Source organism: Pisolithus orientalis, assembly GCF_024613125.1.
Source record: "Pisolithus orientalis strain OTSU chromosome Unknown F5J12scaffold_106, whole genome shotgun sequence".
NCBI lineage: Eukaryota > Fungi > Basidiomycota > Agaricomycetes > Boletales > Pisolithaceae > Pisolithus > Pisolithus orientalis.
Window position 1 is genome coordinate 38,897 of NW_026260887.1, and position 15,029 is coordinate 53,925.

The 15,029-nt window shown below is 51.1% G+C and overlaps 5 protein-coding genes across 5 annotated transcripts; 3 read left to right on the forward strand and 2 right to left on the reverse strand.

Moving 5' to 3' along the window:
• Positions 1 to 1,181: 1,181 nt before the first annotated feature.
• F5J12DRAFT_869460 (uncharacterized protein) lies at positions 1,182 to 4,277 on the reverse strand. The gene is made up of 6 exons (XM_051747103.1): positions 4,056 to 4,277; positions 3,831 to 3,991; positions 3,663 to 3,778; positions 3,397 to 3,611; positions 2,519 to 3,350; positions 1,182 to 2,467 (listed from the first exon to the last, which is right to left on the reverse strand). Exons 2-6 carry the CDS (start codon positions 3,916 to 3,918, stop codon positions 1,436 to 1,438), a joined length of 2,283 nt encoding a protein of 760 aa, XP_051594335.1. The 5' UTR covers positions 3,919 to 3,991; positions 4,056 to 4,277; the 3' UTR covers positions 1,182 to 1,435.
• Positions 4,278 to 4,320: 43 nt separating this feature from the next.
• F5J12DRAFT_869468 (uncharacterized protein) lies at positions 4,321 to 5,584 on the reverse strand. The gene is made up of 5 exons (XM_051747104.1): positions 5,399 to 5,584; positions 5,048 to 5,339; positions 4,932 to 4,969; positions 4,698 to 4,864; positions 4,321 to 4,622 (listed from the first exon to the last, which is right to left on the reverse strand). The coding sequence occupies exons 2-5, from the start codon at positions 5,142 to 5,144 to the stop codon at positions 4,487 to 4,489; spliced, it is 438 nt and encodes a 145-aa protein (XP_051594336.1). The 5' UTR covers positions 5,145 to 5,339; positions 5,399 to 5,584; the 3' UTR covers positions 4,321 to 4,486.
• F5J12DRAFT_869471 (isoprenoid synthase domain-containing protein) lies at positions 5,538 to 6,945 on the forward strand. Its single transcript, XM_051747105.1, has 3 exons — positions 5,538 to 6,109; positions 6,161 to 6,443; positions 6,506 to 6,945. Exons 1-3 carry the CDS (start codon positions 5,706 to 5,708, stop codon positions 6,833 to 6,835), a joined length of 1,017 nt encoding a protein of 338 aa, XP_051594337.1. The 5' UTR covers positions 5,538 to 5,705; the 3' UTR covers positions 6,836 to 6,945.
• Positions 6,946 to 7,015: 70 nt separating this feature from the next.
• On the forward strand, positions 7,016 to 11,344 carry F5J12DRAFT_898999 (uncharacterized protein; the record flags this gene model as incomplete). The annotated part of the gene is made up of 8 exons (XM_051748147.1): positions 7,016 to 7,424; positions 7,483 to 7,657; positions 7,689 to 8,057; positions 9,825 to 9,853; positions 9,905 to 10,446; positions 10,629 to 10,865; positions 11,008 to 11,271; positions 11,321 to 11,344. 8 exons carry the CDS (start codon positions 7,016 to 7,018, stop codon positions 11,342 to 11,344), a joined length of 2,049 nt encoding a protein of 682 aa, XP_051594338.1.
• Positions 11,345 to 12,110: 766 nt separating this feature from the next.
• Positions 12,111 to 14,099, forward strand: F5J12DRAFT_46800 (uncharacterized protein). The gene is made up of 2 exons (XM_051739576.1): positions 12,111 to 13,004; positions 13,754 to 14,099. The coding sequence occupies exons 1-2, from the start codon at positions 12,232 to 12,234 to the stop codon at positions 13,839 to 13,841; spliced, it is 861 nt and encodes a 286-aa protein (XP_051594339.1). The 5' UTR covers positions 12,111 to 12,231; the 3' UTR covers positions 13,842 to 14,099.
• Positions 14,100 to 15,029: the final 930 nt, after the last annotated feature.

Genomic DNA, 15,029 nt, shown 5'->3' on the forward strand with positions numbered 1-15,029 from the left:
GCCATTGTGAATAACCTGTTGAGGTGTTCATCTGAAACTGTGAAGGTGCAGCATCAATTATTCAGAGCTTTCCTATGGAGATTGTTAACTCACATTGTTCAATTCATCCAGAATGAGCATGCAAAAGTGGACCCTTCCTTTGTCAAAATGCTTGCATGGATAAGATTGGGATCAGTGACAACATCCACTGATGTGGCACCATCTGATTGGCAACTGTTGAAGTGTTGTCCCTTTTACTTGACTTTTGCTTACATTGTACAAGCTTACATAATAATTCTTCACACTTAGGATGTTTGTTTTTCCTTCAGGTGTACCTCAGACTTCTTCTAACTGAAGCCTGAGGTAACTGTTCTCCTTTATTAATAGCTACCTTACTGACTTACTGCTGTAGTCTCCTTCCTAGGTTAGCTGTGATAAGACTTCTTCTAACTGAAGCCTGAGTCTCCTTCCTAGGTCCCTCATCTCAGCCTACCTTCAAGAGGTTATGAGCCCTGAGCAGCTCTAACCTTACAGTAGCAAACTTGAACCAAGTGGTACCACAGTATACAATAAGACATGTCATCTGGACCTTTGGCATCAATGTCTTGGGCTCTAGGCCCATCCACAAGTGCAAATACATCAGCCTCTACTTCTACAAGAGTCTTGCAAGGCTTGAGTCAACTCCATGACATAGCTCCCCTTGTAGACGATGGTTCAAACTATCAAATGTGGAAATTCCAAATGCAAAAAGTCTTAACAGTTTGTGGCCTCTGGACCATTGTTGCTGGTACAGACAGAGGTAAAACCTCCAGACCAGACAACTCATCCTGACAAGTATGAGGAATGGCTCCTCAAGGACCAGGAAGCATGTGTGCAAATCACACTCATCTTCAAGGATGAACCCCTTAGTGGAGTACTATATGTGAAAACTGCTGCTGAGACATGGAAGAAACTCAGTGAGAGATATGAAGGAAAAGGCAAGCAGACTATTGCCTGCCTCATTGGTGAGTTGTTCCGAGGAACACTTAGGACCAGTTTGTTATTGCTTGCTAGATCTCTGTTAGTAAGCATGCACGCTTTTCGGCGGAGTTTGAATCTCCAGTCAGAGCTTAAATATTTGCCCACAAACTCACAACTCAACCGCACTTGAGTTTGCTCGCGTGTTTTTTCCGCATTTAACTTTGAGCGGCCCTATTCAGGCCCTTAGATTATTAAGCTAATGTCAAGGATAGCTAATGTGTTGATTTATCATGAACTCACCAAGCCACTTGCCCTCTCCATTTATTTGTTCTGGAGAAAACCCCCAGCAGCTCCAAGTGCAACGACTCGACAATTGACATCTACGAGTATTACACCGGGGTGATGTCGTCTGGAAAAACATACGCAGTAACTACAAGGCAAAAGGAAATGGCTACGGGGTCTGCGAAATGTCCCATAAACACGCGAAATACCCGATCTAACAATGAGTAGTAGTGACTGAAAGTTCATCGATTGTTGGCTGTCTACTATGCAACTGCAAGTGTGAATAGAGTGGTGAAGGAGGGAGAGATTGTTGTGGTGATGATGCATTGTTCGATACGAAGTTTGACGACTGAGAAAAGGAATTACGGGAATGCGACATGGAGCTGTTCCTCGAATGAGATTGTTGAGAAGGCTGTAGGGACGACTGGCGTGGTATCAGGGAACCCAGTGTGGTGGTTCCCGACTCTTGCGTATAAACACTCGGGTCCTCCTCCATCGAGGTCTGCGACGAACTGTCGGGATACGGTTGATTAACACATGGGTCGAGAGGGACCATTTGCTCCGGTGTAGGGTTCACCGGCCGCCCCGTCTCCTCATCTCCAGGTCTTCCCTTCTCTAACGCTGAGAAATCGGTGGATGTTGTGATACGATGTCTCCTGAAGTAAGGTGCCGCCAAGTTGACGAGTACGTTGATGAACATGACAATGACTGCCACTGATATAAAAACGGCAGCAACGATACCAATTATCACGCGAGGGATAGCGCCCAGACCGATCGCTTCCACAAAGGAGACAAGCAGTCCAGTGCAAACGACTCTGGTAATTGCCAGGTAAGTAACCAGAATGTCTGCTCCTCTGGTTTTGTGCGGGCGAAGAACTATAAGAGTCGCAAGTACCCCCACCTCAACGACCAGGATGAATATAATCTGCACTTCACCATTTGCATGGGCAAACGCAGTTAAAATAGCCTTGAGCAGAGTGGCGACGAGTAGAGGTAAAGCGGCATAGTACCGCTCAGGCCGATATAGCGCGAAGAGGGGCGCGCCGGAAGTCAGGAACTTGGGGTCGGCGTAAAGTGTAGATGATGTACCACGAACCGCAAGGCGAACAATAAGAAACAAACAATACGAGAGGTATCCCCCAACCAACGATAAACATAGGACGGAGAGAAGGATAGAAAGCCACGAATCCGCAAGAGTCCATTGATACATGGCAAATATTGTCACCGGCGGGAAGGCAATGAGGCACTGTCATCTTCGGGTGAGACAACGCACTCCTCATAACGAAATGAAGCGTACCAAACGGAGAAGCCACGCTCGAGCCAAAGCCGTATATCGTTCCCGGAGATCTGGGAGAAAACCTGCTTTTTCACGGCTTCGAGGAGCTATGTAGGCCACAATTCCGTATCCAATGGCAACGGCCACAAGGAATATAGCAAAAACCATCAAGGCCGTCAGGAACATGGTCATGAACGCATTTGCAGTCGCAATCCCAACATAGTTGACATAAATAGGAATCCCAGCTTGCAGGACGTTGGAAGACGAAGAAGTGACGAGTTGCACGGTACCTGCACTATCCAGTTGCTCCGTTGCAGGCGAAGCGTAATTTGCTAACGTCGAATTTGACCCGATCAGAACCAGTTCTTGATTTATCTCAAGAAGCTGAGATGTTCCAGAGACAAACATGGCAGCAGCAGCATTATATGGGCTGAGCTTTCTGTTAACGTAGGCGACTGCAGAACCTCCTGATGAGTCAGCCATCGTGCCGCCGGTGAGATGCCGCATGTTGTTGATCGCCAGCTGGATGGGGGAGTTCGCGGACGCAGAGAGCAAGCCCAACGCCCATGCAAAATTAGTTGCAAAGGCGATATAAACCGAGGAATAATTAAGGTCCAGAAGAGCGGTCGAGGCTGCCCACTGATAGAGATAGAAGAGATCTAGGAAACGGAAGGAGAGAAGGCTGTCCGGCGTGACTGAGAACCAGACAGCGGAAAGCAGTGCGAGGAGGGCCAGACCACCTGTTGCCCATTCCACCCCCACTTGATGGGCAGACCAACCGTTTGACAATGTGGCTTGAACACAGGCTTTTAATGCCCCAGTATTCACCTCCGTCAGCGACAACTGAGCATAGCTATAATGCAATGAGATAAGAAGGACACCTCTGCAACAGAACTTACGCCTCGAGGTCCGGAATCTTGAATGTTATTTCGGGGACCAGCTGATTTAAGCCCAATGACGATGGGAGGGGAACGATGTCGGAACCAGTGAAATTGTAAGTCGGGAGCGGGCACAGTGCACCATTGAACAGAGAGCAAAGATCGATTGTATAATTCACGGGATGCATCCCGTATACATTCAGGAAGACATTGGCCGACACATTTACGTCCGGTTGCTAAACAAATATTCAGCAGAATAAAGTGAACAGATTGACTGACGGACGTACCACGCTCGCCGCCGAGATGTTAAACCACACTGACGAGTTCTGCTGGAAGTAGATAATTTCGAATTGTTGAATAAGGAGAGCGTCCGGTTCTGAGCAGTAAGTAACAGAAGATGTAACTAGTGAGGAAGTGAAGTCCCTGTGGCAAGGAAGGAGCAGGGATGGACCTACAAATGGTGTCGCCTTGGCAGGCAACGAGAGGAGAAAGGGCGAGAAATAAAGACGCAAGGCGTCGCAGCCGGGCGACGGAGGAAAGCATCAACAGGGTTGGAAGAAGGGTCACGGACCAGAGAAAGGTAGCCAGCTATCACGAAGGGATAGGCAAGACTAGCCTGGGATGATTTAAGGTGGCTCCGTCAGCTGCGTGTTGGGAGCATGTCATTGTTCCATACTTGCCGTTCTATTGTCTCTGACAAGGCTGTGGCTACACGCAACGCCCTTGTTGCCTTTCTCCGTAACGGCACAAACAGCCACCTACCCACAAGCTCGCGAGCTGCTGGCTTTGGGCAGGTCAAAGGTATATCACTGCCGTAGGACCACGCTGCGTTCGACCTTCGCGAATGTTGGTTTGAGCATAGGTTTGCACCTCAAAACATACCCTTAGCTCAACTTCAGCTCCAGTGAATGACGAATAGCAATGCCTTCCATTACGTAAATATATCTATTTTCACTTTTTCGTTTTCCACGGTCCCACGGAGTGCCAACGTTCCATAGATTTGTATGACGACATGTACGTATGTACGGGATCGACGATATCAAAGAATTGTACATTCTTGGTGTATGTGAATGCATAGTACGTACTCGCACCGCTCCCCTATGCAAGCCCTCTACCATGCAAATTTTTGCAGACGCCAAAGCTGATTGTGATCTTCAGACCTCTCTCCCAACGTTGCGGGGCTATCTGGCATGAAACACCCATTGTTCGCAAACTCGACATCCAGGCAAGTATGCGGAACGCACAACCTATGATATAATATTATGAAGCCCAGCTGCCTTAGACCGTCTTGAATCATCGGACGCCGAAGAAAAAACACCCACCTAAATGTATCCTCAAAACCGGGTTCGCTCTCGATGCCCCACCAGAACGTAAAGGGCGTTCCCACTAGTCTAGCACCGTACTCTGGGTCGATTGCAGTGTTGAGAAAGAGTGAAAGCGGGAGGGAATAAATCGCGTAGATGCCATCGCTGTCACGGTGCAATAACCACTGTCGTTGGTTGTTAGAATCGTTACCATTCGTCGTCTTCGACCAATGCGGAACGATTTTAGCTCACCTTTTGGTTTTCATGGTTTCGGAATTCTTTGCCAACAACTTGAATGCGTTAGCACCAGCGCCACACGTAATGCAGTCACGAAAGACGGAATATGTTAGGACAAAAGTGAGACATACCGGAGTACCCACGTTCCGGTCCTAAGATCTCGAGACAGATATTTGTTGCTTCAACATTCGTGAGGACGTAAATCCCGTTTTGAATGTTAGTCGTCATAATCCTGGCTCAAAAAGCGTATTGGGGAATTATGCGCAAGAGCTTAGGACGTGCCAGGGCATGAGGATGCGCGTTAGCCCTACATATATACCTCATCTAAGGGACCATCTTGCACAGGGAAGCGGAGCCAGTGATAGCATGCAAGCCATTGTTACCCATTTTCGTCGAGTTGTACTAGCTTTGGGGGTGGTGAAGCTGTTGGACTCGGAGATCAGTTAGGAGATACTTCGCAATCCGGACAAAGCAATACTTACCACACGGCGTTCCCGAGCATGGATTCAGGGACTAGTGATTTACTGGATGACGTGGCTTGAAGGCACCCACTAACGATTGATGGTCGAGCTCGCCTTGAAATATAAAGAAAAAAGGGTAGTGATGAAGAACGTCGTGCTGGTCCGAAGATAAAGCTGCTTTGTCTGCTAATTATATACCCAAACTTGTGCTTGCCTCGTGTTCAGTACATTGCCTTTCAGTGACTTGCCACTAATGCTACTGCTTCCTTTGTGTGATGGCTGGAATAATGCCCCTTTTGCGATGTGACCTGATCATGCCGGCCACTACATGCCGCTCGCTACCGTGACTTCCATGAACGAGTCGAGAACAACAGTAGAAGGACAGTCATCGCACACGATATGTATCCAACTCCCTGATCTCCTCGCCGTGTGCAGTCCGTTCGAATTGCGCACAAACCGACACTGCAAGGTCATCTCGCTAGAATCCGAAAGATGGCTCCTCGATTCTCGGGTTGCATTGCCGTCAATGAAATGGGGATCGGCGAAAGTCGGACTGTTGGCAGCTGCTTGTTATCCTACAACAGATGCGCCTCAGCTGAGATTGATCGCAGATGTGCTTGGATTGTTGGTGTATCAGCTCGATCATCAGACTTTGGGAACGTCGACGGATGATCACAGTGACGCAGAGAGTGAATGTTCTGATACTCGGACTGAACAAGGGATCTTCTCGTTGTGAGTGGCTCCGTCCAAATTGCCATGTTCATAATCTCATCGTTCTCTCAGGCTATCTGATCGCCTCTCTTCTGCGGCGTACCGGAATCCAGCGTGGTATATCCGTTTCCACAAAGCCCAGCGTGCATTTCTCCACGCGAGATGCGAGACTCCAGCATTCGACGTAGGCAATCTCGAGCGCTACATATCCTTCCGGAGGCAACATTGCGGGTTCCTCATGCCGCTCGAAATGATCGCGTATGCAGGGGACCTACGTCTACCTGAAAACCTCCTCTCAAATGAAAGATTGGAGATACTGCGAGATTGTGCGTGTGATATTGCTGCGTTGTCCGAGGTACGCACATATCAACCACACTCGCCCACTAGGCGCGGAGGCTGATCCATGAATTTAAAAAGGACATCGTTTACTGTGCAAAAGGAACACCGATAGATCCGTTAAACGTTCTCTCCGTTATTGAGAGTGGGTCGCTGGAAGGTGCGCTTGTGATGGCAGGAAACATCGTCAACCGGCGCGTCAACGCGTTTCTGGATGTTGAACGGGCTCTGTTGCAGGGGTTGACGATGGACACCCAGAGCGGAAATGAGAGCATTAGAAGCTATGTGCAGGGTTTGAGGGATTGGGTAGCTGGGTTTGTGAATTGGTTGTACGAAACGGAAAGGTATTTCGGTGACAAGGGGAGCGAAGTGAGGGCGTTTGGGTGGGTCTTTGTTCCTGTACAAGGCTGATAACAGTCCTACCGCGGCCGAGCGTATGTGCTACAACTAGTTACTACTGACTTTCATAGTCGAATTTCAGAGTGCCTCATACATACATACATATATATCATGAGATAATATTGCCGTGGGAGCCCGCCGGTTTGTGTATAAATTCTGGCAAGCAGGTCAGTGTTTCTTTCTACCTGCAGCATGTCAGATTTGACTGTCCTTGTCTCTCCTACGTCCGTTTATCCTAACCGTAGTCACTCCCTCAGAAGTTTCCGTCTCAAAGCACGTCCAAGTCTCCATGATCACTCCCAGAAGCCTGTCATGGTCGTACTTGAAAGCGTAGACGAAGCGGACGAATCTCCGCCTTCCCCGGTTCGGGTTCGCGTGCTGAACTCGTCTGAATTCCTTGCCCCTCCAAAGAATACGTTCAGGGCTCCCTCCGTGCGGTTACCGTCTGACTTTGCTAATGCGCCGCCTGTCACCCCGTCCTCACCCCGCACTTTCGAGGAGATCCTCACGTACGCTTTTCCAAGGCGATCGCACTCATTTTCGCTCAAGGCTGTTGTCCAAAATAAGGGTGCCGAGCTCTGTAAGCCTCCCCCTTTACTATGTAAGTTGAGTCATACAGATTACGCTTTTCGTTCTTGTCTCTCATTCCCCACTCTCAGTCCGACCCACTGCGTTCTGGAAGAAAACTAGACGTTCTGGCGTTACGTCTGCCGCATACTCGCCATCCTCGTTTCTAGTCCGTCGGTCAACATTTATCGCTGCTGGGCTTTCGCAGGATAAGCCTGGGTTTGATTCATCAGCTCTCGGTGTAGAGTCCCGCGTGAAGGTTTTGATGTTAGGGCCCGACCATGATATTTGACGATAGAGAAGATGTGAACACGGGAAAGAGGATTGACAAGATGCTTGTGGCCCCAGCACTAGTCCTCGCCGACGAATCAGGCGCCGAATCATCCGTGTCCAGCTCCTCTTCTGATTCGGCACCTCTCTCAGCCAAGACACTTCCTTACTCATTTGACGTTCAAGGCGTTCCGACGTCGCGTCCCGGCACATCTACGAAGACGAAAACGTCCCATATAGTGTACATCACTGCGTTGCCTCCGTCCACGACGTCTTTGCAACCTGTTCTTCCCAAACTCGATCGTCAGATCTTATCTGACGCAGGCGTCCTTCCTTATGCTATCCCTGTGAGCTTTGGGGTGGGCATGGTTCTGGGCATCATCATCACCGCTCTCTTGTGCGCCTGGTGGCGGGGTCACGGGTACAAATATAGATGCAGGTCAGTTTATCCACGCACCGCCGGCGATGGGATTCGAGACTCGCCTCTATCTAAGGGATGACTGCGGAGTGCCGTCAGTTTTCGTCAGTGGTACGTATCATAATTGTCACGAGAGCCTTTCTCGAGTGGCGAGTTGATTAAATTCCGGTATTAAAGCAGGGACGAGGATAGTGAGATGATTTACACACGCGTATTGCAGATAATATGGTACATGTCTTTGGGGGGTTGTCCTATGTACATAGTTCAAGTGGAAAGAAGGTCGCCGTGTGTATTACGGAAGTTTTCCGACTTGGATAAGCACGCTTGGAACAGATGCAAATCTCCATATCCCACTTGTTCGGCATAGTTGGTGGACATACCAGTGAAATATGTGCATCGATTAACAGTCGAGGGGCCCTACATAGTCGGATAGAATTACATACATGACCGCATTTTTAGCTACACACGACCCCGAAAAGGGGGATATATATTATTCCGCATGATACGGAGCGCATAGGCAGAAATTCAGAGGAGGGAGCAAGTTAGTGCGTTGATCGTTTCCAGGGTGCAGGATGGAGCTTGACGGGAATCGCAGTCACTACCGGATGTCTGAGGATAAGGTGAATGAAATACCGTCGACACAGAGACGAACTACTATGAATTGGGTAGATAAATTTCGTGGTAGAGGCTTTCGGGAGTGTAGTGGCTTGGTTGGGGTGGGACGATTACAACGGGTAGTTTTGCAATGGATGGACGGGGCCTGATTCCGCTGTTAGGCATTCTCGAGTCCTTCTTTAGATTATTCTTGGTTGAATTGATCCGTTAGTACCGTCCTGTTGAGCGAATCGTGGTAGCGTTGTTCCCCGACAGGGGTACGCTTGTCCTTTGGGTGCGCCGGAACCTTTCGTCAACAAGGCGATGCGTTGTACATGGAGGCAGGAGAGAGCGAACGAACTCCTGAGTGGACTGGATTCGGAAGGCCCGATATGGGGTTTTCAGTGTTGCAAGTGTCTAGTGTCGGGGCCCGTTCTTACTAGCATCTGTTTCCTTCATTACCTACGACCTAAAAAAGAACAGACGACGGGGGCGAACTATGATGTAAGTGTATGTCAAGTTGTGATCGTCATAGTGACGGAATGAAGTTCGCTCCGGAGCAAAGCTGGGTGTGCAAGGCGCTCCGGGGTGTGGTGCACTCGCTCCGTCACGCGTCACGGCGGAAATGGGTGGCGGTACGGACATACATGCATGCATACAATGGCAGAGCGGAGAGGCTGACTCAGACGGAGGGACGGCTGTCGCCCGGAAGAGCACTCAGACGATTGCCGGGTTGCCGCGGAGGCAAATAATGACGGGGGAGTGGCTGTGTCGAAGGGGTGTTGCACCGCGTGTGTGTGTAGTCCAGGTTTGCTGGAGGTTAAAGAGACTTAAAATAATCGGAAACGACGCGATGGGCCAGGAAGGAATCTCCAGGCGTCTCGACGAGTCGGACAAACACCGAGGCAAGCACTGCGCATCGCTGCTATTGGTTGTGCAAGGTCCGTGCAAAATGCATTACTGACCACATGGACATCCGCTCACCCTCGTTTTATCTGCCAGACTAGGCAGAACCAGCACAGAAGCTCATCCTCATCGCGTTACGTTTCATCCTAGGGGGGCATCCACGTTGACGACCGCAATTCAGATCTCCTCTTAAGTCCCCACTGGCCTCCTCGACGCCACTAATTATCGGCTCTGCCCCATGTCCAGTGGTGATATTAATGATCAGGCTCCCGGTGGTATGTCCCCCTCCGCTCTCTGATGCAGTCGTGTACGTATATATACTACAGGATTCAGACGACCCTCGTCCCACCACCACCCCTTCCACTTCCACACTCAGCCCTACCCCCTTGACCCCCAGCCCAGGCCGTGGGCAGCAGCACATCAAAATCCACCATCCGCGTCCACAGCTCCCTCCCCTTCCCTTCCAGCCATGCCGTCAGACACTCTCCCGCTCTTCAGTCCAAATCCACTAACATCATATCCACACCCACTTGGTGCATGGAACGCCACCTTTCCACCTACCGCCCAACATCCACCCCCCGTGCCCACCCAGTCACATACCCAGCCTCAAGCGTTTGATGGGGGTACGGATGATGTTTATTATCCTACCGGATACAACATAGGCATGTTCCCGTTTGTACCGCCTTCACACCCTGTTCAAGGACAGGCACTCCATCATTCATACCCACACGCGTACACGCAAACGCGTCATCAGATCGTGCCGTCTCCGCTGAGACGCGTCCAGTTACACAGAAGAGATCCATATACTGCCTTATCGCAAATGCAAGAAAATCAAGAAAACGAAAGTCCAGCTTCGCAACCTCAGCAGGTACGCTGACTTTCGTTCGTTGTGTCCGACGGTATTTTGACCCCCGCGAACTCCGTTCATGCCGTCTTTCTCAATCTCGATTCCCGAAAATCCACAAATTCCAACAGCCCCAACAACAGCAACACCAACGGACAGACCCAGAACAATCAAAAACACAACTGATCATACATCAACGCACACAGGAGCTACTCGCCCAGGCAACTTTGTCGTCCACCTCTTCATTAGACTGTCAGGCTACGACCGACAATAGAACAGACAGTGGCAGCGGCGGAGCGGCAATGCAGAGTGTTGGTGAGCATAGACCTGGATCATCGTCCACGGTGCAGCAGAGACCTGGCCATGTCGGGATCCCATTCCTTTTTGGGTCCGTGGAGGAAGCCTTATACGGTGTACCCTCTTCTTCTATCGGACAGGTCATGGTGAGCCCACTGTTCGCTTGTGTATTGATTCGTATGTACGGTCGTACATTGCAACCGCTGTATTTCTTCTTGTTTCCTCACAGTGGCGTGTTCGAGCTGAACTGACATGACATTTTCCTCTTCACGCGCCTTTCGACGATAGGGGAAGCCGACTACTGGCGCAGGAACAGGCACCACCTTCCATCTGCGGGACATGGACACCATGCGGGTCCCTCAAGTCCCTATCTCGGCTTCGGAACGTCAAGGTCAAACTAGGGTGTCGGAACCACGTGACCCGTCTACACATCCGCCCAGTCCACCGGGCGGATTTGTGGGTTGCACTCCGCCAGGGGACATGCAAGCACCCCTGATGAGTGACGGTGGTGAGTGTTGCAGTCTTATTTTACTTTTACTTTCTCTTCTCTGGGTATGTGGCACCAAGAGGGGGGGGGAGCTTGCTTACCCCGGTTGGATAGGGAGCATTCCCCGGAACCGAATAAGGATGCTGTGTACAGCTCTTACCATGCATGCCATCAGGTCGAGCGTGCGTGACCTACCGGAACGGGTACTCCTAATACGAAGTGTGTCCCGTTCGGAACGTGTGAGTGCTCGAGGTGTGGATGGTGCGCTCCAGCGCGAGTGCTCGTTTCCCTCAATTCGGTTTCTTTTTCTTGGACCCATGTGGTTGGTCATGTGTCCGGCGCTTCATCCTTCGCTTTCTTCTCTCACGTATGCTCTCTGGCTGCTCATTTCAACTCTTCGTTCGATTTTAACTTTGTCCCCCCTATTTGCATTGGTGTACTTGCTGGCGATGACCTGCTCGCCACGGTCGTCACCCGGATCTGCTGGTTATGCGTCAGCGTCATCGGCAACTCAATCTGACACCTTCACACCTTCTACGTCGGATGATTGCTCCACTGTCCCTTTCACCCACGTTCATCTCCAATCTCATTCAACTGTCGAATTACCACGGGACCTTGACACTGACCTATACCTTACTCCAGGCCCAGGTTCAGGTCCGGAAGGCTCGCTCTCGATACATCCAAATCCTCATGCTGAATCACAGGGCTCGCATACGCATACGCATGACACACACGCCAACTCGCAGAGCTCACATGTGCATTCCTACATTCAGAAGCATTCATCGTATATCCATCCGCGTTCACATAGTTCACACTCCCCTGCGTCTTATGCGAGTTATCCAACGACGGGATCTTCGATCGATTATTCGACTGGCGGGTATTCTACCACAGGTTCTTCGGCTGGTGAGCATCCTCCCACGGCGTCTTCCGCGGACGAATATCCCACCACTGGCGGGTATCTCCCAAATGCATCTTTGGTGGAGAACTATCACCCGACAGGATCTTCGGTACCCGCTGTGGACGAAATGAGCATTTCTGTGTCTGGGCAGGCGGAGGGAAATATTGGGGTGACCCGCAGGCGCGAATCTGGATACGGACATGGACACTCAGAGTCGGTGTCGACGGTAAGAGGTCTCCCTATGAGTTCGTCCCACCAATACCATGGATATGGAGCGCATTCGGTATCGAGTGCACCATCTACGGCTTCGGAGCAGGCTGAGCAGGCTGGCGGGCTGGGGTATAGCCCTAATTCTGCTCAGCATGTTAGTGTCAGCACGGAGTTCGTGCTTCCGACGTTCCAGAGTCGTGTCCAGGGTCAGACGCAGCAACGAGCAGCGAGGAAGGTGCATCAATATCCTCCCCGTCGCGGGCGGAATCACCGACCGGAACAGGGGTCTGGGTTGCCCCCGTACCCGCATGGGGCCTCGACAGCACGTGGAAATGTGTCCCAAAGTGGAAAGGGTCAAGGACAATCGGCGGGACAACTCCAACCACAAGAATCTGCCCCCTCTAGGACTCGAAGTGGTAGTGCCACGACAGGCGCGGCGCCCACAACCAGGAAGCGGGCACGAGCCCCTAAACGGTTGAGGGCCGGGTTGACTAGCAACGCCTCTGCTACTTCCGTTCCTATTGGCGGTGGCGGCGGAGATAGTGACGACGATAGCGACGATGAAGAGGATTGCGAACCTTCGTCTACCGGTTTTGGAGGACCTGGAGCGAGTAGAGGGCCCGACGCTGGTGCGACCGGAGGGGGACAAGGTAATACCGGCGGTGAGACGGGGGTAGCTGGACCACGAAAGTGAGTGGTTTTCATGTGTGTCTTCGGCTTAGTGCGCTGACCAAGCGTTTGTGTTATTTGACTGTCTCCTTCCTGCTGGGATGATTATACGGCCTCTGTGATGTCTGTCTGGCGATCGTCATCACACGTCTGAAAATCTCGTTTGATGGTATGAATTTATCCCTGGTCTTGCCTGGAAACTTTCTTTCGCCTAACACTCGGCTACTCACCACCACCATTGCTCCTCTATATTCTCAATTTTTTCTCTTCTGCGGACTCGACTCCCCTGACTGCGACGGCGATCCCTCTCCTTGCTTTTCCTCGGACATCTGTCGACGGATGGTGGCACGGTACCGGAACCGGTAACTATATGACTGCCGGTCCGACACCCACTCGCCTTGCCGCCGGCTGTGTTGTGCCAACAAACACAAATGACACTGCCCCGCTCGATGGTGAACTTGCGCCGACGTTGTTTACCTCGCGGTTCTTGGATGCGCTATGCTTCTTCCGTGCTGCTGCTGTCCACCTTTAACCGTGGTGACGTACCGTTAACGGCCCGATCGTGTTTGTTCCCTTGTGCTTCTTGTGGTCTGTCCTGCCTCTAACCGCTAATGGTTTGGGATTGGCTACTGCGGCTTACCTTTTATGGACTGGCTGTGCCTGCCCCGCATTCGATAACGCTCCCCGGTTCGGTGACTTGGTCCCGCCGCAAACGTTCCGACATGCCTTCCCTAATTCTTTTGCCATGCCCTCACGTCATGTTCGTGCAGGGCTGGAGCATGTTCGCACTGCAAACGCCTCAAGGTTTGTGAATGTTTTACCTTGTGTGTCTTAGGCCGTCGCTTACCACAGCTCTGATTTGCCCCACTCTCCTTTCTTGAAAATTTCTTGACATGTCTCCTTCCGGCTCATGCTCTCGCCGAATTCTGGGCGCTGCGCTTCATTTGATTGCTTTTTCTTCTCACTTCTGTGGCCTGCGGATGGTGACTGCGCTGTCACGGCCCGGCCATCGAATGTCAAACTGGGAACGTGCTCCCTCTTACTGGTCTCGATCTGCCCTATGTGGCTTGGACCCCCTTCGGGCCACGTCGTCTCCGCTTTCCTGATACGTGGTGGGTACGGGTCCCCTCCATTTCCTCCACTTTCTGTATTTTCTCGTACGCTGCGCATATCGTTCTCGCCGCGTTCCACGCTGACTACACGTCCGCCATCCCCGGAGCGACGATCGCAATCTCCATATTTCGGAACCTCCGTCCACTGTCTGCCTGGATCCTGATTCGTGTGTATGGGCCTGACCTACACCATTTGCCTGCCACGTTCTGCGGGTCATTGACTTCGGTTTACGGTCTCCTCATATTTCCGGTTGGCACACAGATGAAGTGCGAGTTCCCGGAAGGAGCCACATCGTGCAGGCGTTGTACGCACTCCGGTTACGCTTGCATCGTGGAGGGAAGGAAGCCGAGAATTGTTCCAAAGTGAGTATTCCGTGTCTTGATCACTGTTTTGCTCTGCGGATATTCGTACTTGGCTTTTTTTTGGCTTTTGATTATGTTTCGTAAACCTTTCTCTGTATCCGATCTTCTTCCCCGTTTGGGAACTCGGAGCGCCAAATCCCCCAGGTGGTCTTGCTGTGGCAAAGAGATGATGTGATCATACGTCTCCTCGCGTGGCTCCGATGAATAGGCTTAGCGAAACATGTGGATGATGGTGTATGGTGGACGTAGCTGGAGGTTTTCGGCGTCCGGTCCTTCTCTGTGCCTTGATTCATGCGCCTACTGCTCTTTCGTTTGCCTCCATTTCTTTCCATCTGTCAATCTTGGAGCGTTCCTGCGCGCAGCTGGACCGGCCTTGCTATTCCCGCATACTCGTTCACCGCATTTTGGTCACCTAGAGGGTTACTTAAGGCCCCTGCCGTCCATCGTTTTACAACAAGTTCACTTTCCTATTGTTTATTTTATCTCTGCAAAGACCTAGAGATATGCCTAAGCCGCGTTCTTTATCGAGTGCTTCCCTCCGCTCTGATACTTCTACTTCTTCTTCTACCAC

Excerpts from the sequence above, each read along its gene's own strand:
- F5J12DRAFT_869468 (XM_051747104.1), bottom strand. The coding sequence starts at position 5,144 with ATGACGACTAACATTCAAAACGGGATTTACGTCCTCACGAATGTTGAA. Across the intron at positions 4,970-5,047 it reads ACCGGAACGTGGGTACTCCG|TTGTTGGCAAAGAATTCCGA; the intron begins GTATGTCTCACT and ends AACGCATTCAAG. Across the intron at positions 4,865-4,931 it reads GAAACCATGAAAACCAAAAG|TGGTTATTGCACCGTGACAG; the intron begins GTGAGCTAAAAT and ends AACCAACGACAG.
- F5J12DRAFT_869471 (XM_051747105.1), top strand. The coding sequence starts at position 5,706 with ATGCCGCTCGCTACCGTGACTTCCATGAACGAGTCGAGAACAACAGTA. Across the intron at positions 6,110-6,160 it reads GAACAAGGGATCTTCTCGTT|GCTATCTGATCGCCTCTCTT; the intron begins GTGAGTGGCTCC and ends TCGTTCTCTCAG. Across the intron at positions 6,444-6,505 it reads ATATTGCTGCGTTGTCCGAG|GACATCGTTTACTGTGCAAA; the intron begins GTACGCACATAT and ends GAATTTAAAAAG.
- F5J12DRAFT_869460 (XM_051747103.1), bottom strand. The coding sequence starts at position 3,918 with ATGCTTTCCTCCGTCGCCCGGCTGCGACGCCTTGCGTCTTTATTTCTC. Across the intron at positions 3,779-3,830 it reads CTGCCAAGGCGACACCATTT|TTACATCTTCTGTTACTTAC; the intron begins GTAGGTCCATCC and ends CTTCCTCACTAG. Across the intron at positions 3,351-3,396 it reads AAGATTCCGGACCTCGAGGC|CTATGCTCAGTTGTCGCTGA; the intron begins GTAAGTTCTGTT and ends ATTGCATTATAG.
- F5J12DRAFT_46800 (XM_051739576.1), top strand. The coding sequence starts at position 12,232 with ATGAGCATTTCTGTGTCTGGGCAGGCGGAGGGAAATATTGGGGTGACC. Across the intron at positions 13,005-13,753 it reads GGGGTAGCTGGACCACGAAA|GGCTGGAGCATGTTCGCACT; the intron begins GTGAGTGGTTTT and ends ATGTTCGTGCAG.